Source organism: Sorex fumeus, unplaced genomic scaffold (assembly GCF_029834395.1).
Source record: "Sorex fumeus unplaced genomic scaffold, SorFum_2.1 ptg000094l, whole genome shotgun sequence".
Lineage (NCBI taxonomy): Eukaryota > Metazoa > Chordata > Mammalia > Eulipotyphla > Soricidae > Sorex > Sorex fumeus.
In genome coordinates, this window is record NW_026606151.1 from 3479751 (window position 1) to 3507199 (window position 27449).

General features: G+C 39.2%; 1 protein-coding gene across 1 annotated transcript in view; it reads right to left on the reverse strand.

Moving 5' to 3' along the window:
- The window catches only part of NEDD9 (neural precursor cell expressed, developmentally down-regulated 9), a 53191-nt gene that overhangs the window by 17819 nt on the left and 7923 nt on the right, over positions 1 to 27449 (reverse strand). The window contains exon 2 of the mRNA XM_056132292.1: positions 12232 to 12672. Coding sequence (XP_055988267.1) covers positions 12232 to 12672 — 441 coding nt within the window. The remainder of the gene's footprint in view (positions 1 to 12231; positions 12673 to 27449) is intronic.

Below are 27449 nucleotides of genomic sequence, written 5' to 3' on the forward strand. Positions count from 1 at the left end.
TAAAGGCCCTCCCGTTGATCGTCGATTTGCTCGAGCGGGCCCAGTAACGTCTCCATTGGAGACTTTGTTGTTACTGTGTTTGGCATATCCAATACTCTCGGTAGCTTGCCGGGCTCTCCGAGAGGGAGGAATCGAACTCGGGTCGGCCATGTTGGCCGCTTGTAAGGCGAACGCCCTACCCGCTGTGCTATCGCTGTATGTCAAATATTTAAAAATCACAATAATATCTGTTATAATTATTTAAGAGTTATGAGAAATCCTAGTCTAATGGGTCTATTTTTTGGTGTCCTATTAGTGTGTGTTTAAGAACACAATGCAAAGCAACAGTAGGAATGAGTTGCACTTATACAATCTTGTGCTTCTAATATGTGTCCTATGACTTGATGATTGGTCAGAGGAGCTTACTCAGGAATCTAACAGAACAGGTATGTATCACCAAGTCCTTGTATTCTTCCTCAAGGTCTAGTTTGGAACTAGGCAACCCAGATAGTGGTCAGGAAACAGAACAGGTAATCGATAAGAAGTTAAAAAGTGCCAGAGGGCTGGAGCAATAGCAGGGCTGGAGCGATAGCACAGCGGTAGGGCGTTTGCCTTGCATGCAGCCAACATGGCCAACCCAAGTTCGATTCCTCTGCCCCTCTCGGAGAGCCCGGCAAGCTACCGAGAGTATCTCGCCCGCATGGCAGAGCGTGGCAAGCTCCCCGTGACGTATTCGATATGCCAAATACAGTAACAACAAAGTCTCCAATGGAGACGTTACTAGGCCCGCTTGAGCAAATCGATGAACGGGAGGGCCTTTACCTTTACCTTTACCACAAAAATGACAACATAGATTTAAAAGTTCACCATTAATAGTGTCTAAAGGTAAAGGCCCTCCCGTTGATCGTCGATTTGCTCGAGCGGGCCCAGTAACGTCTCCATTGGAGACTTTGTTGTTACTGTGTCTGGCATATCGAATACTCTCGGTAGCTTGCCGGGCTCTCCGAGAGGGGCGGAGGAATCGAACTCGGGTTGGCCATGTTGGCCGCTTGTAAGGCGAACGCCCTACCCGCTGTGCTATCGCTTAGTGTCTAAAATGTAATTTAAAGGGCTGAAGTGATAGCACTGTGGGTAGGGAGTTTGCTTTGCACGCGGCTGACCTGGGTTCGATTCCCAGCATCCCATATGGTCCCCCCGCCCCCCAGCACCACCAGAAGTAATTCCTGAGTGCATGAGCCAGGAGTAACCCCTGTACATCGCCAAAAAATAAAAATAAAATAAAATGGAATTTAAAAGTATGTTTCATCGATCAGCAGTCATCTCTTTGCATTTTCTTGGCAACAGGGAAACTAAAATTAGATTGTTTTCTATATTTTATATCTTTAATCCCTTTACCTCCAATCTCATGTTTTATGTATGCTATCTCTAGACTTTAAGTAGAAGCAAGAGTATTTAAATTTCTAAACTGCCTATTGTAAAGTGTTTATTGACCTTAAATGCCCTTGAAAGCATTAGCAGAGTCACCACGGTATTTAATGATCTTATAATAACCTCTTTGTCTTAAAAGCTCATGAGCTGTTTAAGCTTTTTCTACCTAAAGGAAATCCAAAGAAACGTCATTATCATTGACTGCACTTTCGAACTTGCATCTCATTTTTTTGGAAACTGCAAAGTTACAGAGGCGTTTCTGTTTAAAAATCCAAGATTATTAGTTGATTTTTTTATGACGAGAGGAAAAGTTGCACGTTGCCTACACTGGATTTATTAATTCTCTAAAAATTCTTCCTGCCCAGCCTGGGTGTAGCAGTGAGCTCATTTATTTACTTGCATAGCAACAATATAATGAGAACTGAGTCTGGCCTTAAAAATACATCCTTACAAGACACAGCCTTGGTTAACCCTTCTAAATGTTTCTAAATCAAGCTTCATCCCTCTTTGAGACAGTTTTGGTACTTGTTTCCCTTCAGAGACATTTTGTTGTCTCATTTAAAGCAAGAACTAAGGTTTTTTTTTTTTTTTTTACTAATCAGCCCTCAGTCAGGGATGGTCTCTTCTCAAATGAGAAAAGCCACACTGTAAACTCAGAAGTGGAATGGGACTCTGAGGTCACTTTCATTTGACATAGCATTTGGGCTGTGAACCACTTGATGGAAACAGTGCCCCAATTGTTAGTGCCCAAGCACATCTCCCTGCTGCTTTCAGGAAGCTCTTTGTATTGTGAGCGCTAAAGCAATATTTAGTTATGGGGTAACCGAGCACCAAGAGCAGCTAGAAATAATGTGCACGGGCATGATGGGAAAGGGTGCCAAGGTTTCTCAAGTGGCTGAGGTCTTTCTCTAGACAAAGCTGAACAGAGTTCAACCTGTGGAAGAGCTAGTGACAAATAAAGGCTTTAAAAAATATTGCACAAATTAAAATGCTCTTCAAATGAAAACTATAAAAGGCGCTGATATTTCGACTTGTCTGAGAAAGTCCAGATGCATTCTGTAGGACACTAAATCTAGATTGTGGAATGGCTTTTGGAGAGATACCCACAGGTACAGTATGGAAAAGTGGATGAGAATTTCAGATGTTGGAGAGTCTAAAGGTTTAGGTGTTCTTCTTGCACACTGAGCTCAGCCAGGAGTGATCCCTGATTTCAGAGCCAGAAGTAAGCCCTGAGCACTGCCAGGTGTGGTTCAAACAGTCCCCCACACCCTCCAAAAAAGAATGAGAAACTGTGCACCCAAATATCTGTGACTGTACTTTCCTTCTGCAACAGAGACCTCTAAGAGCTTGACCAGAAGATGTGATAGGGTAAACAGGTCCTGTGACAGAACTTGGGGTAAGCTCTGAAGGGGCCTACCCTAATTTTGTGGCAGGGTTGTTTGGAAAAGAGAGAAGAGACTCACTGAGGGCCTCTGCCAAATGACATGATTAAACAGAGGGAAATAATGCACATCAGGACAGAGTACTTTCATAACTCCTGGTATCAAAGCAGTGATGAGTTCTTAATGAGATGCTCTCTGGAAGTGGTCTGCAAACCAGTTTTCCTTGGTTCAGTAAACCCTACTCTCTGTCTTGTGTTGCCTGTTTCATGCTTTCTTTTGACTTTCTCTCTGGTTTCTAGGTGGGAAGGAGGGCTAAATTCTAAAGAAAAGGTAAGAAGGACTTGTCAAAACTGAGAGATCAGGGGCTGAGCGAGAGGGTAGGACGTTTGCTTTGCACGTGGCTGACCCGGGTTCAATCCTGGCATCCCATATGGTCTCCCAAGCACTGCCAGGAGTAATTCCTGAGTGCAGAGCCAGGAGTAACCCCTGTGCATCACCGGGTGTGATCCAAAAAGCAAAAACCAACAAACAAACAAAACTCACTGCGGGATCAATTTGAAGTTGATTATCAAAGCCTTATCAATTTGAAATTGATTATCAAAGCCTTAGAGACTTCTCTTGTTTTTCCTTTTTAAAAGGAATCTTGAGGCCATGTTACATACATCAACTTTTCAAGTGATTCTGGGGAAGAATCAGATAAGGATATCTAGATGATAAAATTTTAACAAAGATCATTAGCAACATCTGGTACAGTACAGTGGGTAGGCCATTTGTTTTGCACGCAGCTGACCTGGGTTCAACACCTGCCATCCCATATGGTCACCCAAGCCCCACCAGAAGTAGTCCCCAAGCACAGAATCAGGTGTGACTCCAAAACAAAAACAACAACAGCAACAAAATTCATTTTTAGTGACTAGGATCCTGATGAGCTGGGTGAATTACATCCTCTTATTTTATGACTTGGCAACCTCAAGAATTAGCTGGGATATGCGACAGGGATGAATGGAGACGTTACTGGCACCTGCTCGAGTAAATTGATGAGTAACGGGGTGTCAAGTGATCAAGTGATCAAGTGATTGATGTCATTAGTTCCAGAGTCAGTCAGACATTCATAACAAATATCAAGGGGCCTGGGGAGCAGCTCAGTGGATTGCCTCCCTTGCAGGAATAAAGCTGTGAGTTAGATCCTTGGTGCTGTCCCAGGCACTAAACTGTATCTCAGCAGCAATGCTGTTTGACCTGAGCAATTATTCTGCCTGTGATCCCCATACCACAAGTGGTTTCTGGTTGCACCACAGCCAGGTGTGCACTGCAACCGAGAATGAAATGCAACCACCATGGCCAGGAAGTTTGACCCTCAGCAAACACGTGTGCGAGCATCACAGTGATGCCTGGCAAACACCAGAATATGCACAAGCAACCACCACAAAGGGAATGGGACCTCTAGTGCTTACATGTGTGAACGTCATAAGTTAGCCAAGAAGCACAACTGAGTGTGGGAGTGATACAACTTGACATTCAAGCCTCACAATCAAGCAGATGTCCAGCCCCTTAGTCCTGTCAACACTAATGGAGAGAAGGAGGAATGAATAAATAAATAAATTCTATTAAGTACCAATCCTATCAATCCAACCATAACAGAGGTATGTCTTTTAGCAAGTCACTTGCTTCTCAGAAGTGTTGCATAAAGATTGTAACATATACTTTCTGAAGAGGTTCCAGTTAGATTATATATATTTATGTATACTGGAGCAATAGCACAGTGGGTAGGGAGTTTGCCTTGCAAGCATCCAACCTGGCCGACCCAAGTTCGATTCCTCTGCCCCTCTCAGAGAGCGCGGCAAACTACTGAGAGTATCCTGCCTGCATGGCAGAGCCTGGCAAGCTACCCATGGCATATTCGATATGCCAAAAACAGTAACAACGAGTCTCACAATGGAGACTTTACTGGTGCCCACTTGAGCAAATCAATGAACAATGGGACGACAGTGCTACAGTGCATATATATACATATATGTAAAATTTCCCAAATGAAGTCAAGACTCAAAGACATCTTCCGGTCATACCAGCTTCAGTTCTTAAGCTTTCTTGAAAATGAGTGAGTAAAATAATAGCTTGCTAATGACTACACCGAAAATTGGTGACTAATCTGTTCTGAAATCAAGTAGTAGTATTCTGATAAATACTGGTTTCAGCATACTATAGGCTTCCCGAAAAGCAAACATTCAAATAAATCAGCTAGGATTATAGCATTGCTAATGCCTTCTTCACTTCAACAATAGAGCTACTGTCCTTTAAAAGGACAACTCCTTGGTAATCTTCAAATGTTACTGAAGTTGCACAGTTACTAACAGGGAAGTCAGTCACATAGTGCTAAGGGAGTCGCATCCGACCTCCTTCATCAGAAATAGCACAGATCTCTAGATGTGAACCTGATGATTAAGCTTATAATCTAAGTGATTACAACCAAGGACATTTCTGCTGCTATCTAGTTCAGCAATATTTTCACAAGCCTCTCAAGGAAGCATGCTTTTAAAAATTCAACAATTTTTAGTCTCAATTTAGTGATCAGTTCAAATAATGTATTCTTTCATCTTCATCACAAACAGACCATTCTCCTCTTCAACTCTCTGCATTCTACACATGGTATCTAATCTCTTCACACTGGTAAGCATGGTGATTCATGGTAAAATCACTGTAAGGAGAAGGAAGATTACCTAGCTTTGTTTTCCATGGTGTGGAATCATAAGAAGTTACTTAATGTACTCCTAAAAATATGCACCATCTATGAGCCTTATAACAAATTGCAATTGAGTATGAAGGCCTTACCACTGACTGGAGAAAAAGAACCTTTGTTCATTTTTAAGGAGTGAACAGTTTGTGCATTCCACTGGTCTGGAGGACTCTACTGGCAAAAGATAGACCTCATTTTCAAAATGATCTCATAATGCCCTGCCCTTGAAGTGCTCAAGGAATTCAATTTTGTGTTAGAATTAAGTCATTTTTAACTTTGAGAGTAGATATTTTAAATGAAAGATCATTCCTCTGAATTTCAAAGCCTCACCATGTACTGAGAAAGGCACTATCTAAATTGGGATGATTTTATATATAAATGCATAATTTTGGAACATGGTTGCACTTCATTGAAAATTTAGGTAAAAATAACTGAGGTTTGAGTCCCTCTGGTAGTGTGTGTGTGTGTGTGTGTGTGTGTGTGTGTGTAACTGTTTTAGCACAGTGTCACTATCAGTGGTGCTCAGGGGGTCACGTGGTGCCAGATAAATCCCAGGGCTCTCACATGCAAAGTAATCACTCTAGATGTTCTCTCTGGATCTAAACATTTCTGCCTTCCCCATTCTTTCATTGATTATGTGAAATACTTTTTCTATGAGCTTGGGCTACCGTAGTAAATAAAGGCATAGACTCTGTCTTAAGTAGAACTTACAAAATCACTCAAAACTGCACATACAAAACCAATCTAGTTCCAAGAGTTACAATAAAAGCAATATGTTGAAAAGAAAATCAAACACATATAATTCCTCAAGTATATCAAGCATGAAGTGACAGCACTCTTGAGTATAGCTTATTGATTTCTGAAACAGATAAATAAGGCCACACTCTCATTTTACCTTTTTTTTTGCTTTTAAAGTTTGAGCATATTTAAAAATATTAATTCAGGATTTTAAATTATTGAACCATGAGTAACTTTTATTTTAGAGTGGCCTCTGAGTTCTTTGCAATTATAATCCATATTTAGAAATATTTGTAAAGAAATCTATACAAAAGCACTTTCAAATATAATGAAATAGTTGAGTCCTATATGTAAAAATAAATGAGGTTCATCCCATGTTGTTTCCTATATATATGTCTAACTTTTAATTAATTTTTATTTTGTATTTTTGTGTTTCATATCATAGAGCCGAATGCTTTATTCCAGCTCTCAAACATTCTCACAGGTCCTAAGCATTCTGCCCACAATGCCTAATGGGCAAAATGAACAAAACTCAGAATGCAAAAGACCAAAGAAATAAAGTAAGGGTGTCAGTATATAGGGTTTCCAGATGAGCATTTCTTTCCACGTTGTGCAAAATTCCTATAGATATTTATGCAGAGAGAGAGAGAGACAGAAGGAACCAAAGGCATTAGCATATGTGCTAGCAATGAAAGTATTTGCATATTTAGTGAGTCGTAAAAAACATAAATTGGGGTTGGTTCCCAATTTTAGTTCAAAACAAACTGAAAAAGGAAAGAAAAATCAAGTAAACAAAACTAATATATATATATATTTTAAAGTCTCTGATGTGTCAAACACTGTATCCTTTCTGTATATTACTTTATTTAATTTTCACAAGAAGTCTATTAGTTATAATCATTCCCATTTTATGAATAGAGAAAGTTTAGAAAATTTTGGTAAATTGCTAAAGAATGTTCAGCTACAAAAAAAAATAGAACTTAAACCTGAAGCCTTTTCTTTATGGGCATGTTGTCTTCTTCTCTCATAAAAGGATGGCAATTATATGATATTATTTATTTTTTGTTTTTGTTTTGGGGTCACAGACATGGTGGTACTCAGTGCTTACTTCTGACTCTGCACTCAAGGACCACTCCTGGCTGTGCTCAGGAGACCATGTTGGGTGCTGGGGATTGAACCTGTTGGTCACTAGCAAGGCAAGCGCCCTGTCTGTTGTATTATTATCTCTATGACCCCATGATGTTTCTTTCTTTAATATTTCACCATTATATGATGAAGGTCATATAATGTGGGTGGCTTGTGAGAAGGAGGGTAGAGACCAGAGTTTTCAGGAAAATATACAGTTGAAGTAAGAGAGGCAAAATTCATTGCGATGATTTTTTTTTCTTAATTGATTTAGTCACAGGAAAACGTGATGAGCAAAACTTCTGAAGCTTGCATTCTGTAGCAAGATCAAGAGATACTTAACCATGAAAAGTCTCTAATCACAATCAGATTAGAGCATATCCGACCTCATTCATGACTGTTTCACCCCGGATCACCATCCAGGACTATACAAGGAGATTGCACTTGACCATACAAGGAGATTACTCAAATGCAGACTCCTGAATTTTTGGGTCAAAATTTTTGCAGAGAAAGGACTTTGGTTCATTATTTCAATTCACCTTCCCTATCTCTTTACGTGATTATTATATTCACTAAAAAGTTAAAACTATACTTTAACTTGTTCAGAGGAAGATTCCACTAGCTCATTTTTTTTTCCTATTTGTATATATGGATCACAGTCTAAACTACCAATACTAATTCTAGGTTATCAATCATTTAACAGATGGGAAATTAAAAGAAACACAGGTGAAGGGCCATTTAGTAAGTCAATAATATTGCTAAAACAAGAACTCCAAAAGAAAAATCCAACTGATCTTCACTGTACTGGGATTAACCTTCAGGCCTTGGTTTAAGTACTGGTTGGTTGGTACTCACACACTGGAAATTGCTTGAGTCAGAAACCCACAGTGAGGAGACTGACAATTTTTAAAAATAGCTGCTATTATCTAGAAGTTAAAATCATGTCTTAGAAGTCAAACTATGGAAGGAAGGAAGGAAGGAAGGAAGGAAGGAAGGAAGGAAGGAAGGAAGGAAGGAAGGAAAGAAGGAAGGAAGGAAGGAAGGAAGGAAGGAAGGAAGGAAGGACGGAAGGAAGGGAGGGAGGGAGGGAGGGAGGGAGGGAGGAAGGAGAGGGAGGAAGGGAGGGAGGGAGGGAGGGAGGGAGTGAGGGAGGAAAAGAGGGAAAAAGGGAGGGAAAGAGGGATAAAGGGAGGGAAAGAGGGATAAAGGGAGGAAGGAAGGAAGGAAGGAAGGAAGGAAGGAGGGAGGGAGGGAGGGAGGGAGGGAGGAAGGGAGGGAGGAAGGGAGGAAAGGAGGGAGGGAGGGAGGAAAAGAGGGAAAAAGGGAGGGAAAGAGGGAAAAAGGAAGGAAGGAAGGAAGGAAAGAAGGAAGGAAGGAAGGAAGGAAGGAAGGAAGGAAGGAAGGAAGGAAGGGAAGGAGTGAGGATGCATGGAAGGAAGGAAGTAAAGAGGGAGTAGTTGAAGGAAAGGAAACTGGGGAGAGAAGAAAAACACTAACACAGAAGGGAGAGAAGGGAGAGGAAAGAGATTGAAATGGTCCAGAAGACAAGAAAGAGGTGGACAATTCAGAGATTCGGTGTCCCTGAAATGACTTTCCAGGTGAGGAGGTCAGGATACCCTATAGAAGATTTGGCAGAAAAAGTCAGGACCAATGTCCCCATCCTTTTCTATCCTCAACACTTCTGTTTCAGCTTAGTGCTCAAGATTTGTTTCCTAATGAGTACAGCCCCTAGGTCTGGTCCCAGCACTCGTGAAAGCTGGCAGAGGTCTATTTCAGAAGCCTCCTACAGAAGGCACTCTTGTTTTGCTAACCCACAAACTGTTCCACTGGTATTAGAATTAATGAAACAAACAACGGTTGAGTCTGACACCAAACCCCAGCAATGCCAAGGTCAACCAGAAGTCATGGATGCTGCCTTCTAGTTTCTCCAAAAGGATGGAGAAACTAGAAGCAAACCCGCCATCTGCTAAAGCAAATAACGTGGAAGCAAATATCAAGTCTAAGACGATTTAGATTTGAAATGAAAAAAAAAAATCGACTCTTAAAAGGAAAGCATGTCGCTTTCCTGCCAAAATAAACTGTGAATAAAAGGTTAGACCCTTCCACCTTTGAGCTTAGCATTCCTTGTTCTGGTTCCCTTGTTGGCCTCTCACCAGCTCAGATGAGGAAGTGCTATTTTTAAGGTGCAAATAAATAGGACTGAGAACAGAGGCGTGATTTATTTATAGTTATATTTTTCAACTGTTCTTTCTCCCATTGGAGATAGAGGCCTGGGTTAGCTTTCTCTCTGCATTTAAAATCCCTGGCTAAGGGGCTGGTGTGATAGCACAGCTGGTAGGGCATTTGCCTTGCACGCAGCCAACCCGCATTCGATTCCCAGCATCCCAAATGGTCCCCCAAGCACCACCAGGAGTGAATCCTGAGTGCAAAGCCAGGGGTAACCCCTGAGCATCGCCGGGTGTAACCCAAAAAACAAAAATAAATAAATAAAAAATAAATAAATAAATAAATAAGATCCCTGACTAAGAAAAAAGTTGAAAGGGAATGATCTAATCTATCTGTAGTACCTAGACCTGGATCACCTCCCCCACAGTTTCTTCAAATTTTTTTTTAAAAAAATTGATTTATTTTAGTTTAAATAGTAATGTTCCAATAGTGTTTGAGTAGAGTATTGGTGTACAAAGCACATAACCACCAAATAAATGCCTCTGACCTTCCACCTCATATTATGTTCTTACATCATCTCTGTTCCAATATTCCTTTACTTCCCTCATCCTCCTACTGTTTGCTGCCTGACATTTATGGTTTTGGTGCACACTGTTTTCTCACTTTACCATCACCAACGTGCCCCCTAGACCTTGTCTCTTTTCTTTCTTTTTTTTTTTTTTGGGTCACACCCAGCGATGCACAGGGGTTACTCCTGGCTCTGCACTCAGGAATTACTCTTGGCGGTACTCAGGGGGCCATATGGGATGCTGGGAATTGAACCTGGGTCGGCCGCATGTGAGGCAAACACCTTATCTGCTATGCTATCGCTCCAGCCCCTAGACCTTGTTTCTTGAGTTAGGTGAATGTATATGTAGTATTCAAAGAGTAGTTAGGTCTTTTGGAGACCCCTCTCTCTTTCCTTTTTTGACTCCGGGATTTTTTTCTTGTACTGTAAAATTCATTAATTGTTTTCTTAAACTAAGAATATCATTAGAGTTTGGGTAGAGTGGTTATAATAATTTTAGCATTCATGGTACTGAAATTCGCTCATGCTTAATACCCTAGCAGGTCCCAGGGTAGAGACCTTGGGAGTTTTTGGTAAGCAAGAGTAAAGCCCTGTCATGTGATGCTCACAAAGGCACATCATCCTGGTGTTGGTCATCACTCTCATAAGTTTAGTAATTTTTTTCAAGCACATATCCCCATACAATGTTTGCTTATGTCATCTCAATACCACATAAACAACAGGATGACTTTGTCTACTCTGATCATCTTACTACAATAATCAAACACAAGGAATTTCTATTCTTCACATTTGTCATTATACTGAAGAAACTCCCCTCACCTGCCATTTTCCAACATGATACCTTTGTAACTATTTTAATTCTATCTTATTTTCTTTTTGTGTTGCTTTCTTATATTGTCTTTGTTTTTCTCCTTTAATTCCTTTTTAGCTTGTAGTAGCAGGAATCAAATCCAGATCTCCTGCATGGAATGCAGACACAGTTCAGTCCCCAACGTGACTTTTTTGTTGGGGATGCTTTTTTGGGTCACTCCCAGCAATGCTCAGGGGTTAGTCCTGGCTCTGCACTCAGGAATTACTCCTGGAGGTGCTCAGGGGACGATTTGGGATACTGGGAATTGATTCCAGGTTGCAAGACAAACATCCTACCCACTGTACTGATTCCAGGTTGCAAGACAAACATCCTACCCACTGTACTATCACTCTGGCCCAAACATGACTTCTTAAATATCTTAGTGTTGCTATTTTCACTCACTTCTTAGGCATTATTATTGTACTTATTGGAATGTCAAGAGAATAGTTCTTTTATAAATTCACTTGTATCTATATATTTTAAACGAGTTAAACTTTAAACTAATAGCTTCACAAAACAAGTTGGTTGGAATGAGCCACTCCCAAATTCCTTGCTCCCTCTACTTATGGTGGATTCTTTGTGCAAAGAGGCCAATGAGGTCATGATTCAGCTTTTGGAGAAAGATGGGTTCCTTGATGCAGCACTGCGCTTATACAAAATTTGGTGCCTTGTACCACTCAAGGGAGAAACATTAAAAACACAAACAAAAACAGCACAGAAATTATATTCAAAGATAGATCTATCAGAAAGATGGAAAGAATATGAAGTAACTATCTGTAGAGCCCAGAATGAATTTACAATGGCCATGGATCAACCATATTTGTCATATGGTAGGGCTTCAAGAGCATTTTGCTCACTGAAACCAAAAATAGATACTAGATATATTTACTTATAAGCTTTAAGATTTTTGGGGGGGATGCTTCTTTTGTTTTGTTTTGTTTTATTTTGTGTTTGGGACATATCTGGTGGTGCTCAGAGGCTAGCTACTTCTTATTTATTTATTTATTTATTTTTGGCTTTTTTGGGTCACACCTGGTGACGCTCTGGGGTTACTCCTGAACTCTCCACTCAGTAATTTCTCTTGGCAGTGCTCGGGGGACCATATGGGATGCTGGGGATTGAACCTGGGTCAGTCACGTGCAAGGCAAATGCCCTCCCCACTGGATTATCATCCAGCCAGAATTTTGGGGACATTTCTATTGCTTCTCAGCATAATGTGGGGGGAGGGGGAGCATAAATAAAATGTCAGTTTCACACTTACCTTTTTGCTTGAGTAGGAACTGTTAGCGCCCCCAGGGCCCCTCTGCACGGATGGTGGCACTTGATAGATATCTTGTTCTTGGGCACTATGGCCAACAGGTACTTGATAAATCCCCTGGTTCTGGTAAGAAGGTGGCACTTGGTAGACAGTGTCTTGAGCACCCTGTGGGTTTGGAACTTGATAGAGCTTCTGTTGGCCAAAACTCTGTTGCAACAGTCCAGAAGAAGGCTGGTCTTGAATGGAGGGTTCCTGCACAGGGCCAATAAGAAGCTTCACCCTGTTGCCAGGGACAATGCCTTGACGACCGTGTAAGGAGCAGAGCCACCATCCCTCCAGACCTCCGGTGTTCTGTTCTATGACAGTTAGGATGTCTCCCTTGCGAAAGGCCAATTCCTCAGCACACTCTGGGACATTGTCATATAAGGCTCTTGCCATAAGATTCTGGGAAGGAAAAAACAAAGGGAAATAATGTTAGGGTATCAGTTCAGACCCTTTAACACCATAATCCCATACTCTCATGGATAGACAGACTTCCTGGAAAGAAGAGTAAATCCTTACAAAAACCTGTAAGGAGTAAAACAGATGGCGCAAACAGACAGATACATACATACTGTTTCTGCCACTAATGACGTCGGACTGTCTCCTTGGAAAAACTCAGACCACAAAAGTTTTTTCCCCTAGCAGTAGATGCTGTGCCAGAGAACTATGAGCAGCACTACTAAAGAATATTTTATTTTTCTTCACTTCTTGAAGCTAACTAAAATATTCCATGACATTCTGATATAATACAATGGACGTTTCTCAATTTTTTTTCTCACAAAAAGAGTTCAAGAAAATCCAAAAACCCAAACAGTATAATGACATTCATACTCAGTATTAAATTAGAAACAACAGTATACTTTATATGTGCCTTAACAGAACTTTAAAATTCTTTCTTTTAGTTTATCCTTGGATATAGAGGGAAAAAGTCTAAGAAAATATTTCTCCCATGATAATCAGGCATAGAGCATGGTATGAGAGGCAACTAGCTTTTTAGATCTGATGATGTGAACTCACAAAAAATTTATACTGTGTAGATAAATGACACATCTTTCTCTTTGGTCTTTGACTCATACATTTTCTTAAGCCCCCCTCTCATCCTGCCACTTTGAATCTCACCATTCACATCAGAAACTCTGCTTCCCCCTTTCATGGGCCCCAAACACTTTTTCTTTGTATGAAGTCCCGTCTGGCACATTCAGTACTAAGCGGAGAGCCAAAGTCAAAGTCAGCAGAGAGTGGGCAGGCAGTAAGTGCTGACATTCTTGGAAACCTTTCAAAGGCTCTGAAGATTTCATTTCTTGGCATTATTAATGTTTCACAGCACGATGGCTGCCATTACCACATGCTTGCTCCTTCCTAGCAGACGGAGAAGTTGGGGAGCATTGTAAATGTGCCAGAAGCACTTAGAAAACTAGAAGTGATCTTTCTGATGCTTCACTAAAATATTTGGATGCACTTTGATGTCAAAGCAACGATGATCATTTGTAACAGGAAAGAATGCCCGTGGGATGAAGCATGTGGGTGACTTTACATATTCATTCAATTTTTGTCTGTGATTTGGAATTTTGCCCCTGTGTTCTCTAAAAGTGTACTTGATCTTTCAGTCTCATGCTTTTCATTCCTTTGTAACTTCATGTCCCTTATAAGTGACATGTATTAATCACCTATATTGTACCCAGGAACTATAGGTCCTGCATGGTGTTCTTGTTTTCCGCTATTGAGCAACTGTTCTGGGTACTGGACCTCCTTTCCAGTCAGTGGTCGGGAAGGGGTACTTGTTTTACTTAACCAAGTTTCTCTTAGTCAATGCAACTACTTAATGGAAGAAAAGAGATAAAGTAATGGAAGGCCAGTACTTGAAGCCTTGTGATACTCTTTAAAAATTAGGCTGATGTTTCACTAATAAAAAAATTTTTTAAAAATTAGGTTGAAGTTTGTGCTCTTGATAATTATGGAATCCAAGAAGTCCATGGCTAGAAAGGTGAGTGGTAAAAGAGGATAAAGGAAAAGGAAGTGGTTTGTGAGGGCTTCTGAGGGAAGCTTTTACTTAGTATTTGTATTCTAGGAAACTCTGGGTTCCTTCTACAACTGAGAGTTCACATTACATAAAGATAAGATCATGACGTATTCTATCATGGTTTGAAGAACCGTTTAAGGATGAGTGATGAGTGTAAAGAGGGTAAAATCTCTCCTGTTTCTCTTCTACCTTTGCTCTGTAATTTATTTTATTTTATTTTTTGTGCTGTAATTTAAAAGAAGTCATACAGAAGATGAAACTTTGGTCCTTTGTGCCACAACAATAATAAGAAAATGACTCTTTAGGATTAAGATTATAGGAGGGAGGGAGAGAGAGAGAGAGAGAGAGAGAGAGAGAGAGAGAGAGAGAGAGAGAGAGAGAGAACATGTGTGTTTTTAATCACTTGTCCCTTTCCATTGGGACCCATTAAACAATTGAGAATGGCTGGTCGGAACCTTAACACAAAATCAGGAGCTGAAGACTCAGAGAGAATTCTATGAGAGTAGAGAATAGATTGCTGTGCAATTGTATTTGCTACAAAAAAAGAGAGAAAAGAAACAAAAACCAATAGAAAGGCTAAGCACTATAGACCTAATCAAGCATAAATAAACTCAAAGTTTATGGAGCCCCATCGCTACCACGGAATTCCATGAAGCACAGAGGTGGAGCACTGAAGTAATGCTTGATTAGAGGCAGATCAAAATCCCTGAGAAAGAGTTGTGCTGAGAAAGAAATTCTTTGTCTCCAATCCCAGTGACCTTCCAACCACCTAGCAAGCAGCATGCTAATGTTTCTATTCGAAAATAATGTTTCTAGTTTCAATAGCTTCTTCTCTGGGGAAAACGGCTCATAACTGGTTACCCATTAATTCCTTGAAGCCCTCCCTGCTGCCCCCAGAGAATAGGATTTAGAAAGAGAACTTGGCACTGCACTTAGAGGCAGGCAATACTAGCTTGATACCTCAAATACTGGTAGATATTCTCTGCCTTGGCTGAGTAAGAATTATTTAACATCTGGGCAAATCAACAAACACCAATATTTATAACCAGTTTCTCATATAGGGAAGATTACAACCCCAGAGACCTGGATCCAAATATTCTATCTGATAGATGAAACCAGTTTATCAATTGCTTGATGCTATTACCATTGACATCAGAGAAGGGTCTCTAAGTTCAATTCACTTTCCAGAACTCTAAGACACCTTGCTTCTAATATGCAAAGCCCTTTTAATTGGGCTCAATTTTACTATCTCAGAAAGTTCTAAAAACAGCCAATGCTTCTTGGTCTTTTTATAGAATAAATATATTCTTGGTCTTTGGGACTTAACTGTGTGACTGGGGCAGATTACTTTTCCCCTTTGTTCCTCAGCTTCCGGAAAAGTAAAAATGAGGACAATAGCATTAACCTTATGTGTTTTCCCTAAGGTTAAATGAGTTAATTCAAGTCAGGTGCTGTGACATTATAAAGAATTAGAAAACTATTATGACTAATTTGCTGGATGATGTTTTGTACTTAGGCTTCCTAGACCTCCTTTCAGTTCCCATTCAAGGGTTGGTACTATTAATGCTATATTACAGTTTAGAAAAGCTAACTCTTGAAGCAATATGTCTCTGAATTAATAGAGTTCTGATTACTGTGATCTCATGTTGAGTATTTGCTGACAACAATAAATGAAATTACTAGCTATTTCAAGAGATCTTCTAAAATAAAATAAAAACAATAATAATATTCTGAACAAACTATTGATAAATCATATTTGATTCTAGACCTGTACAATTAGAAAGTTTGAAAGCAATGGATAAGGGGATTTAAAAATATTTGAAGTGTTTACGCATTGGCCCCCATAACCGTGCCACCAGACTCCACGCCAGGCTGTTTTCACTCAAGGCACCCCGGAGGGGAGCTAGTGAGAGCCCTCCCTGCCCCCAAGGGACCCAGTCCCAGCAGATGACCTCCAATACCCAACCGCTGCCATGCTGCAGGCCACTTTCCACATGCTTGGGCTGAGCCTCACATATGAGTGAACATATTCCTGGACCGACACATCATAAGACACTCCCTACCCATTTTCCATAATTACCACACCATATTTGATGAGGTTCAGACAGTAGAGAGAGAGAGAGAGAGCCTGGCAAACTACCGAGAGTATCCTGCCCACACAGCAGAGCCTGGCAAGCTCCCCGTGGCGTATTCAATATGCCAAAAACAGTAACAATAACGGGTCTTATTCCCCTGACCCTGAAAGAGCCTCCTTATGGCAGCGTTGAGAAAGACGAGTAAGGAGAGGCCACTAAAATCTCAGGGCTGGGACCAATGGAGACATTACTGGTGCCTGCTTGAGTAAATCGATGAACAATGGGATGACAGTGATATAGTGATATGCATGAGTTCAATAAGATAACCACCAGCTTGGGGCCAGGGTAGTAGTACTGTGGTTAGGGCATTTGCCATGCATGAAGCTGACCCACATTTGATCCATGCCACGCCAGATGGTTCCCTGAACACTGCGAAGAGTGATTCTTCAGTGCAGAGCTAGGAGTAAATTCTGAGCACAATCATGTGTGCTCCCCAAACAATAATGATAACAACAACAACAACAAAGACAGCAGCCAAATTAACTTCTGTTTAATATAAATGATCTTATTTGTATAGGGATTAAGATGCCTGACTTTCATGTGGCAAATCCCCAGCATCCAGAATATCTCCAGGAGTGATCCTTGAGCACAGAAAGGAGTAAGCCCTGAAAAGCACTGCATATGGCCCCCAAACAAACAAAATAAAATGGAAAAAATGCACATCCAATTTATAGTTAAAGCAAGAGTTAATTCTTTGGGGAAGAAGATGGAGGGAGAGCTCCCCATTCAGGACAAAGGTATGTTTCCTCAGGCCACAAAGTTAGAGAATAATAATTTGAATGACTTAGGAAAAAACAGGGTAAGCAGTTCTTCTAGTGAAAATCTACATCTTCTTGCATTCACCCTGGGATATTTATCTCAAGAGCAGGGAAGTTCAACACAAATTGAGGAAAGATGAGAGGTAAGTAACTCCAGGTCTATGATTGGCCTACAAATATTGACAATTAGAATCAATCAACACAGCAATAGCTTGGTGAAACACAAAAAAGAACAATTAAGGAACAGAATAGTTGAAAGAGGAACTTAAAAAAATCCTGGTCAATTTCTTGAGTTTTACAAAGGAGAAATATGAGGCTGCAGAAGCTATTCATTTCTCAAGGCATCTGGCAAGAAGATTCTAGAGTTGGGGCAACTCTCTTCACTTTCAAAGTTAGAATCATAGTTAATAAAGTCAAATACTTATTGCCCAAAAGCTGAGATTTTCTTTCATTTTTTTCTTTCCTAAGATTTTATTGGTAGCTTTGAGCATCAGTACACAGATATTTCAGTTTGTACACAGTTTTTAATGTATGTACCAAGAATCTGAAAAAACATGGAGTTGTGAGTCTTTTCTAAGTGGTATCCAGTGACTACTGACTTTCCACCTTACAATTTGGATATAATTTTTTTTTTGAACTGGATATCAGTACCAGTATCTTCAAATGAATGTTTAGCTGCTTTTTTTTGCGGGGAGGGGGTAGGTTGTTTTTTGGGTCACACCCAGCGATGCTCAGGAGTTAATCCTGGCTCTGCACTCAGGAATTACTCCTGGTGGTGCTTGGGGGACCATATGAGATGCCAGGAATTAAGCTCAGGTCAGCCGCATGCAAAGCAAACGCCCTACCCGCTGTACTATCACTCTGACCTGAATGTGTAGCTGTTAGTTAGTAATTCCTACTAATTAAAAAAGCTGTGATTTTAGACAAGATTGAAAATTGGCATGTAGGGTTAAAAAAATACTATTTGAGGATCTAATTCTTGTAGCCTATAGTGTTTACCCCAAATTCCAGATTCCTTGAAACTGTTTGGCTTCTTTGACTGTGCTTTCTTGTCCTCCCTTTCCCTTGTGCTCGTGACCACTCATCTTAAGACCTTCTCTGTCAAAGATGATAATTTTTGAACCATACCTTAAGTGATCATGTTCTAAAATAATATCTCCGATGTACTTTCCTATTATCTATATGTGATTCTTTCTTTTTTTTTTTTTTTTGGCTTTTTTTTGTCCCACCTGGGAATGCTCAGGAGTTGCTCCTGGTGGTACTTGGAGATCATACCCAGGTCAGCCGCATGCAAGGCAAATGCCCTACCTGATGTACTGTTGCTCCAGCCTCCTAGATGTGCACTGTTTACAGGAAATCTCATCTATAACAGATGACGTCAAAACACTTAGCTAATATGCAAATCCATAACTTCATCTAGATATTTCTTCTGTACTGCTCTATTTCCATATGTCTAATGGGTTTCTTCACTTCCATTTCAATAATTGCAAAGCCCCTTTCTCTTGATTTACTTCTCTTAGTAGTAATATTACATAAGTATTCTAGTGGGAGCTACTGATGTTTGCTGAGTGTCTTCATAACCTGGAAAATGAAACAGTTTCTTCTTCATTTCAACAACCTGTTCAAAGTCAAAAACTTTTTCTCAGGAGTATGCTAATTGACTCCCAATTGCTTTTCCTGAATCTAACAATTGTTCCATTTCAAAACCCACCTTCTATATGCCCAAAACTTCTGTATAAGCCAAAATCTTCTATATTTCCAAAATCAAAACACCCTTATGTATTTCCAAAACTTTTTCGATTATTTTCTATCCCAGATCTCTATAATAGTATTTCGTACAGTATGGCTTGTATTACATACAAATTTAGATGATGAGCAACTTAACAGAGGCTGACTTATTTATTTGGTATTTCCAGATTTGGTATTTCCTTTTGTCGAAAGCAAATACACATTCATTAAATATTTGCTAACTTGAATTCTGGACTCTGATTTCCTAGTTCTCTAGAGAGTGCCAAATTGTTTATTAAAGAAGTCAGTTAAGGGGCTGGAGCAGTAGCACAGTGGGTAGGGCGTTTGCCTTGCATGCAGCCAACCTAGGTTCGATTTCCAGCATCCCATATGGTCCCCCGAGCACCACCAGGAGTGATTCCTGAGTGCAGAGCCAGGAGTAACCTCTGTGCATTGCTGGGTGTGACCCAAAAAGCAAAAAAAAAAAAAAAAGAAGTCAGTTAAAAATTTTGGATGGTCAAGGGATGATGAACTACCAAAATCTTAAAGATAAATGGTGGTCCAAGTCACATAAGTCTTTTTTTGTTTGTTTGTTTTGGGGCCACACTTATTTATGCTCAGGGCTTACTCCTGGCTCTGCTCAGGGGATCACTCCTGGTGATGCTCGAGGGACCATTCTGTGGTGTTGGCAGTGAATCCCGGTCTATTGCAAACAAGGCAAACACTCTACCTGCTGTACTATGACTTTGTTCCAACCACATAGAAGCGTTGTATAGAAAATGTGACAAAACAAGAAGGAAAGCATACTTTGCCTAAAAAGTTAGGTTTAGCTGTTCCAGGTTCTCAAAGTATGCCTGAGAAATGGGGAGAAAATACTTTATTATTGCCCAGAACAGTAGGTACTAGTAACACTAGGTCATGTAACAGCTCTCATGTTGCTTTCCCTCCACTGTTCTCTGTCTTCCTCCCCACCTTCCCCCACACTGCTATCAAAATGTCAAGAAAGCTTATTACTCCTACTGCCAGGGAAACATCTGCTATAAATATGGAGAGGTGTGACTTGCAATTTCCATGACCATTCATGCTGGTCTCTGAAGAGCAGAGAGGCACAATGGTTGGTGTGTCACTTCACAATGGACCAACTTCCGCTTATTATTTTTACTTCATTCTATATTTATCAAGAAGGATCTCCTGCCAAGGCCTCAGGGTTGTCATATTCTCAGCAACATGACTTTTCCTGTATCCAAGCCTTGGATTCTGGCAGACGCCCATGTGCACACTCTCTGTCTGTCGTTTGTCTGTCTGTCTCTCTTATACACACATACAGAAAGAGAACAAATAGCCATTGTCAAGGAAATAAGTCTTAAAGGAAATGCCATGGGATGAACACCAACAAGGTCAATCATCGAACACAAAGAAAAGATTAAAAATGTTCCTATGCTTTCATGCCTACTGAACAAAATCGACTTGAGTCTGAGGATCCTTAAGCCACTTAATATCTCCTCTCCATTTCCTTTTGGATAAGGGGATGTAGGTTTTCCCCAATAAATAAATAAATAACCGCCAACAACATTAAACATGAATATCTACAATGTCTGCCTTTCAAATTTTGGATTACCTGGGTTCTTTCATTGGATGATTTGGAGCACTAATTCTTGTAAGAAAGAGGAAGATCATCTGAAGGTTGGAAAGTGCAGACATAAAGCTTCAGCCTCAGGAATTAGAAGATAAAACGTCTAGCACATTTTTTTCCCCTCAGAAATGTTTGTTGACTGCAATCTGACACACTTTTCCTTGTATAATCTGAACTAGCCATAAAACGGTAGCAGTAGGGTCCTACCAGGCCTGCTAGTCCCCATTCCTACCTCTTATTTCTGATGAGAAGTGTCTGACATGAGCCACTAGAGATATCTCGGGCACCTACACAATTTCAGACAATGATTTTCATTCTCTACAAAGTGCCTCTAAGCTCAATGGTAGTTATGAAGCTTCAATATATTGTGTCTTCCAAATGTCTCTCTGTGTAGTTTCCTTTGCCCTGAATCCTCATACTTTCTTAGATTTTTCCAGCCTTGTGAACAATAGTCAATGGCATTATATTTTGAGAAGTTATGAAAGGTGCTTTAAGAAATATTATTTTAGCGGGTGAAGCAATAGCACAGTGGGTAGAACATTTGTCTTGCACTCGGCAGACCCAAGTTTGAATCCCAGCATCCCATATGGTCCCCCGAGCACCACCAGGAGTAATTACTGAGTGCATGAGCCAGGAGTAACCCCTGTTCATTGCTGGGTGTGACCAAAAACAAAACAAACAAAAAAAGAAATATGATTTCAGACACTCGTTCTCTCAAAGTTATTCTTTGACAGGGAGAACTACCAAGATGCTTTGTTAAGTATGTCATTATTCATAAGGCTCCCAAAGTTGGGAATCTTAATGTCCTTATACATTGGCCTTTTCTTGATTAGAGGATAATTTCCCCAGTGGTTTTTTTTTTTATTTGTTATGTATAGCCCAATGGAACTTCTTTTGAGTTTTGGTGAGATGATCTGATGCTATGAATTGTGCTCACATTTGAATTTCTACATCTCAGAAAGAATTATATATTTGACCAGATTTGGTAAAATATATAGAAAACATAGTTGTAAGATTTTAAAAAGCATTACTTCAAAATTTTGGGTTTATTTCCTTCTTTATATCAAATCAATGCCATCTAAAAATCTTCTTGATTTAAGGGTGTTACAGATCAGACATATTCATATGCTGGGATTTATTTACCAGTATGTCTAATAAAAGCCTAGAACAAATTTTTGTTCTACATTTTTTGTACTAAAAAAAGCCTAGAACAAATCCTTTGTTCTATATATGAAAAATTATAAATGTGTGAGTTAAGTTGGAAAGTTGTGTGTGAGTGTGTGTATGTGTGTGTGTCTTCACAGTTAACTATCATTTCTAGGTAAGTTGTGGAGATAAATTTGATTATTGATAGTATTTCAGAAAAATTGTTTTGATTTTTTTTCAAGTCTGGGTAATAGAAATGTAATACATATGCATTTAAAAGCTTGCTTTTTAAAAAAAAAATTCTATGCTCTTTGAGACCCTTGCAACCCCAGATTGTCTTAAAGAACAGGGAAGAAAACCTTGGCTTATATGACCTTTAAAAATAGCAATTACCCACAGCTTAACCAGAATGAAATAGAATTTTAGATTGGGGGGAGGTACACCCAGAGTGCTCAGGGGCTATTCCTGGCTTTGCACTCAGGAGTCACTCCTGGTGGGGCTCAAGGAGATCAGATGGTCTGCTGGGGATTGAACCCAGGTGTGCAGCATGCAAGGCAAGCACCCTATCCACTGTATTATCTCCAGCCCCCCTCATCTTACTTTTTAACCAGAAGGTCTCTCCTATTAGATTAGTAGTACAGCCAAAACTAGCATCTGGTTTTCCTCTTAATCTAGGACTTTTTCCATTGAACCATGATGTACTTCCTGAGAATTGGTTCAATCTTAAAATTTAGTATCACTATGCCTTGGAATTTATAAGCTTTTGTCCCAGATTTCCTGGCTTTGATAGATTCGAGTGCATAGCATGTTGGCATAGGATCAAAAACATGTGGCAGGCACATACTTTTTTCAGGGCTCTGCCCCTAGATAAACCATACAGGCGCCGTGTAATGATGAAGGCTCAACACCCACTCACCCACAAGATAGGTTTTATTAACAATAAAACAACCAACTGGATCGCAGCCAGCACTGCAGTACTGGCACCAGATTACATCTATCTGCCTGTCTAGACAAATCCTTCTAGTATGCAGGTAAGCAAAATAAGAATTAAGTTATAAAGGAGTAGGAGACTCCAGTCCATGATATTACAATATATTTCTTAATATAGTACAATTTATGAAGTCAAAACACACAAGCTACAACCTCTAATAAACTATTTTTAAACAGAAAAGATATATCTATTGTTACATGCCCATTCCTTCACAAAGGTATGCAACCTCATAGATATAAAGTTATATCAAAAGTGGCCAGTATAAATTATATATATATATATATATATACACACTGATGATCTTGTCTGTCTTGAATGCAAACCTTAAATTGAAATTTTTTTCTGTATCATCTGACCTAGGTTTGGAGCTGATTGCTATTAGTCCACTTTAATTTCTGAGGACTACAAAGAGTTTTCAAAACACCTCCATACATTTGGCTGAAACGTTTACTGTCTGGATTGCCGATGCAAAGTCACCTCAAGAAGAATCTCTCTGTGTTGTAGCTTTTTTAGCTAGAAGAGAGGGAAAATATGATAGCAAATGGAATAGAAGAAAACTCTAAATAAAATTTTTCAATGTCTCTACATTTATATATTATATGCCATTTTATGAAAATACAGTATCTTTCTTTCAGGTCCAGTTCTAAGTGCACATTGAAGAATTAAAGTTGTCTAAGAGATAGTCTGCTGATTTTACATGTGACCTGAGTGAGACCGCATGCTTCTTAGAATTTTATAGCAGTCTCTTGAACAACTGGTGCTATACTTATAATAGAAAATTTCCTTTCTCTTAAGGTTTGTTAAACTATGTTTAACCCAAGTCAAGATAAAATTATAGCAAGGAGCTTTTTGGTTATATATTCATACTCCCATCACATAAGAAGTAAGGAAATTATTTTTAAGCAGAAGGAAATAGGGGAGATAAGGCAGTGGTTTTAAAATAGGGGAAATTCTATTTCTTCCCATGACATATGACGATGGAGACTTTTTTTGGTGTGTGTGTGTGTGTGTGTGTGTGTGTGTGTGTGTGCTTACAGTCATGTGCTACTAGTGGGTAGAAGTCACAGATGCTACTAAAAGTCTATTAACGGACAGGACACAAAGAATTACCCAGCCCTAAATATCAATAATGCTGAGGAAGAACTCTGGATAAGGGAAAGGACATCAGACTGAATTAGCAGAATCTAGTCCGAGTCCTTAACACTTTAAGAAATCGGCAAAGAAATTACTGTGTTATGTTTTCCTACTACAGTTAGGATAATGAGCACGTTCTTTATCCTAACCTTCTGAGTAATCATCATAATATCTATGAAAAATAGTTATTTCTTCTGAAGAAAAGGTTCACTATAAAACCAAAGCTCAGTTATTATTTCTGCACTATTATGAGCTCATGAAATTGTGTCTGAAGAACTGTACTCCTCCCTTTAAAATATAATTCCTCCAGGAGAAGAAAACAAACTAGGAATGATCTCATCATGATTACACCTGCCACACCAAAAAACAGACATAGTTCAGAGAAACAAAATTCTTTCCCTCCAGCAATGAAGTAAGCTTTGTCTGTAATTAAGAGCTTAATAAGGGAGGCAGGAGGTTTGATGCAGGTGCTGCAGGCTATGACACACAGAACTATCTTGCCAGGTTTCATGCAAGAACAATTGAAATCCAATCATCCTCTCTGCTAATGTTCTTAGGTGTTCTATACAAGCAGAGATTTCAAAATACAGTCTTCATTTCTAAAGGAACATATTTCTTCAAGAAAAAAAGCACAATTTTATTATTTCAAGTAACTGTTTTTTATGGCAGTGAAAAATTTGTCTGAATTCATTTAAAAAAAAAAAAACCCAAAATCTTTTAGAAAGTTTTCTGCCAAGGTTACAATGCCTTGAACTGTGGATCGCTAGAGCAGTTCTACTGTCAAGAATGATCACTGTGTTCTTGAACTTTCCAAGAAGTTGCCAAACATTTAGGGTTTGACTTTGCTATGCATACAAAGAAATTATATAGAATTTTAATGAAAATAAAAGACAGGCTTGAAGTATAAATATTGCAAATGGGTCTCTCTTGCTTGAATTGAGAGCTTTGGAGATAAAAAATAAGCGCAAATGAAAGTTTGATGCAGCCAATAACTATGTTTTCTACTGGGCAATATGATTTTTAAAAGGAATCTAGGTATATTCCAAAGGCATCTCTTTAGCTCTGTGAGACAGTCTAGAAATTCACTTTCATAACTGATGAGATTATTAAAAGAAAGAATGCTATTGAAATACCTATTTCTATTCTTTTCCCACACCATTTAAGGTTATGATCATCTCACTGAGCCTAAAAATGTTGAAGATTAGAGGCTGTTATGTAAGTTCTATCCCAGAGAAATAAGACTTTAAATTGTTTTTGTTTTTTCCCAAGATGCTGTGCTAGGACTTCAATATTTCTGGCCCATCAACCCATTTCCTGCCAAAGTCTAAATCTTGCCACCATTTTTTTTTATATTTTTATTAGTGAGACATCATAAGGTACAGTTGTAGACTTACAAATTTTTGTGCTTGGGTTTCAATTATACAGTGATCAAATACCCATCCCTCCACCAGTGCCCATTTCCCACCACCACGGATCCCAGTATCCCTTCCACCCCCCATCCCCCCATCCCACCCTGCCTCTGTGGCAGGGCATTCCCTTTTGTTCTCTCTCTTATTGGGTGTTGTGGTTTGCAAAAGATTGCCACCAATTTTTAGTAACTCACTCCCACTGTCCCTCAAAAATTTTCCTGACAGATTAATGACTTATTCTGTTAGATTCAAAAGACTGAACTACAGAAAGGATAGAGTATCTAGAAGCTGACTTCAATGCCTTGCAGTGTACTAGCTTTGTGTTTTCAGTTACTGAAGTCTTAGGGAGAGGAGGGGAATTGAAACCTGCTCATTCTTCGAGTAGAGGACAGAGTCAAAGGAAAGAGAAGCACAGATGAGCTCTGTGATAGCCACATCTCCTTTGGGAAGTGCTAAAGTAGGGGCAATAAACTAGCATAAACCAATAAGAGTAAGGCTAATTCATAATTATTAAGTGAACACATAGGACTTCCACAAAAAAATTAGAAAACTCCTCATGTCACACTGTACTGTCAAAATACATACTGTTTTATTAAATAGAAAATAGATATGGTTGAAATATTAACCTTATAAGGTATCTCATTGCTAAAACTTTCTAGAGTTTCACAAATAGTACTCCCCCAACAGATGCACACACACACATAAAGAGTAAAGAAAGAAGTAATGTTCCAATTGAAAAGGAACAACAAAATGTATTTTAGGGCTAGAGTGGTAGCACAGTGGGTAGGGTGTTTGTCTTGCATGTGGTCGACCCAGGTTCGATCCCCAGCACCCCATATGGTCCCCCGAGCTCTGCCAGGAGTAATTCCTGAGTGAAGAGCCAGGAGTAACCCCTGAGCATTGCCAGGTGTGACCCAAAAAAGCAAAACAATAAAATGTATTTTAATTCAGTGTTTGTGTTTCTAAATACTAAGGATTGCAATTTTTTGTTTCTGGTGAACATAAATATCAACATCCTACTTAAGGAACATTTTGAGAAATTTAACCATTACCTGACATATGAGAAGTAAACAGAGGAATTCTCTTGCAATACATACAGAATGTGCAAAGAAAGACCATACCCTTTGATTAATGATCTTGAGCAAACTACTGAAACACTATTTAGTATCATTAATAGATAGGTGGAGAGAATTAATTCTTTTATAAGAATAGACAAGAACTTTCTATTTGTGGTAGGGTCCCAGCAAATGCATTTGAAAATATTGGATTGGCAATTTTATTATCTTTATGATCAGCGGTCTCACCCTCAACTCAATCATAAAAAGTCTAGAGCATACTATCACTAGCATTATCTGGAGTGTTTATTCTCTTCCCTAAAGAATCTGATTGGATTCACCTAGATTGCAACATCAAGTAAAACTATTTGCAATATCAACCAAAATTCCTCCCAGTGGAGGGTGGAAAAGGTCACCCACGAGTACAATTTATCTTGAAAAGCAGATTCCTCAGGAAGAACGCCTTCTATAAGCAAGCTGTAATGTTCTCCAGGCTCTGAGAGTCCTCATTAGCCAGTAAGAATTACCACAGGAACATGACTGGAATGTTCAAAGTAAATAAAATGAAGGGGGTGTTGTTGACCAAGAATAAATAGGTTTTGTTTTGTTTTGTTTTGCTCTCTTCTAAGCCTGGAATCTTTGCTATCATCCATTGCCTAGGAAACCAATAGCTATTCTCTGTCATTTTAAGTTGGAAATATAATATTTCTTTCCAGTGGTCCTGTTTTGTTTATTCTGGCATAGGGACTTGGTAATTAAGTCAATAGTTCCTGCAAAGTAATGCCATAGTCTTAGTGACTGGCATTGTAAACCAATTTGTATAGGTTTCTTTCTAATCCTAAAATAATCTAAAATAGATAATGAAGATCTCTATGTTACTCTAATTGAATTCCACAGAATAAAAGATAGAATTGATATGGTACCTCAGCTATATCCTCTCCAACTTAGTACCTTTGCATTCACCTTGACATTTTTAAAATTGAAACTTTATCTTTTTCTCAATGACTGTTCTTCCTTGGGGAAACAATTCTAGTGAATATTTCTATCAATATAAATTTGTATCTACATAATGCTTCCATATCGATATGTGTGTGAATCATCTAGAAGCTCCCATTAAAAAAACTTACTATGCTCTAAAAACTGTTGATTATAAAATAATATATCCTTGCA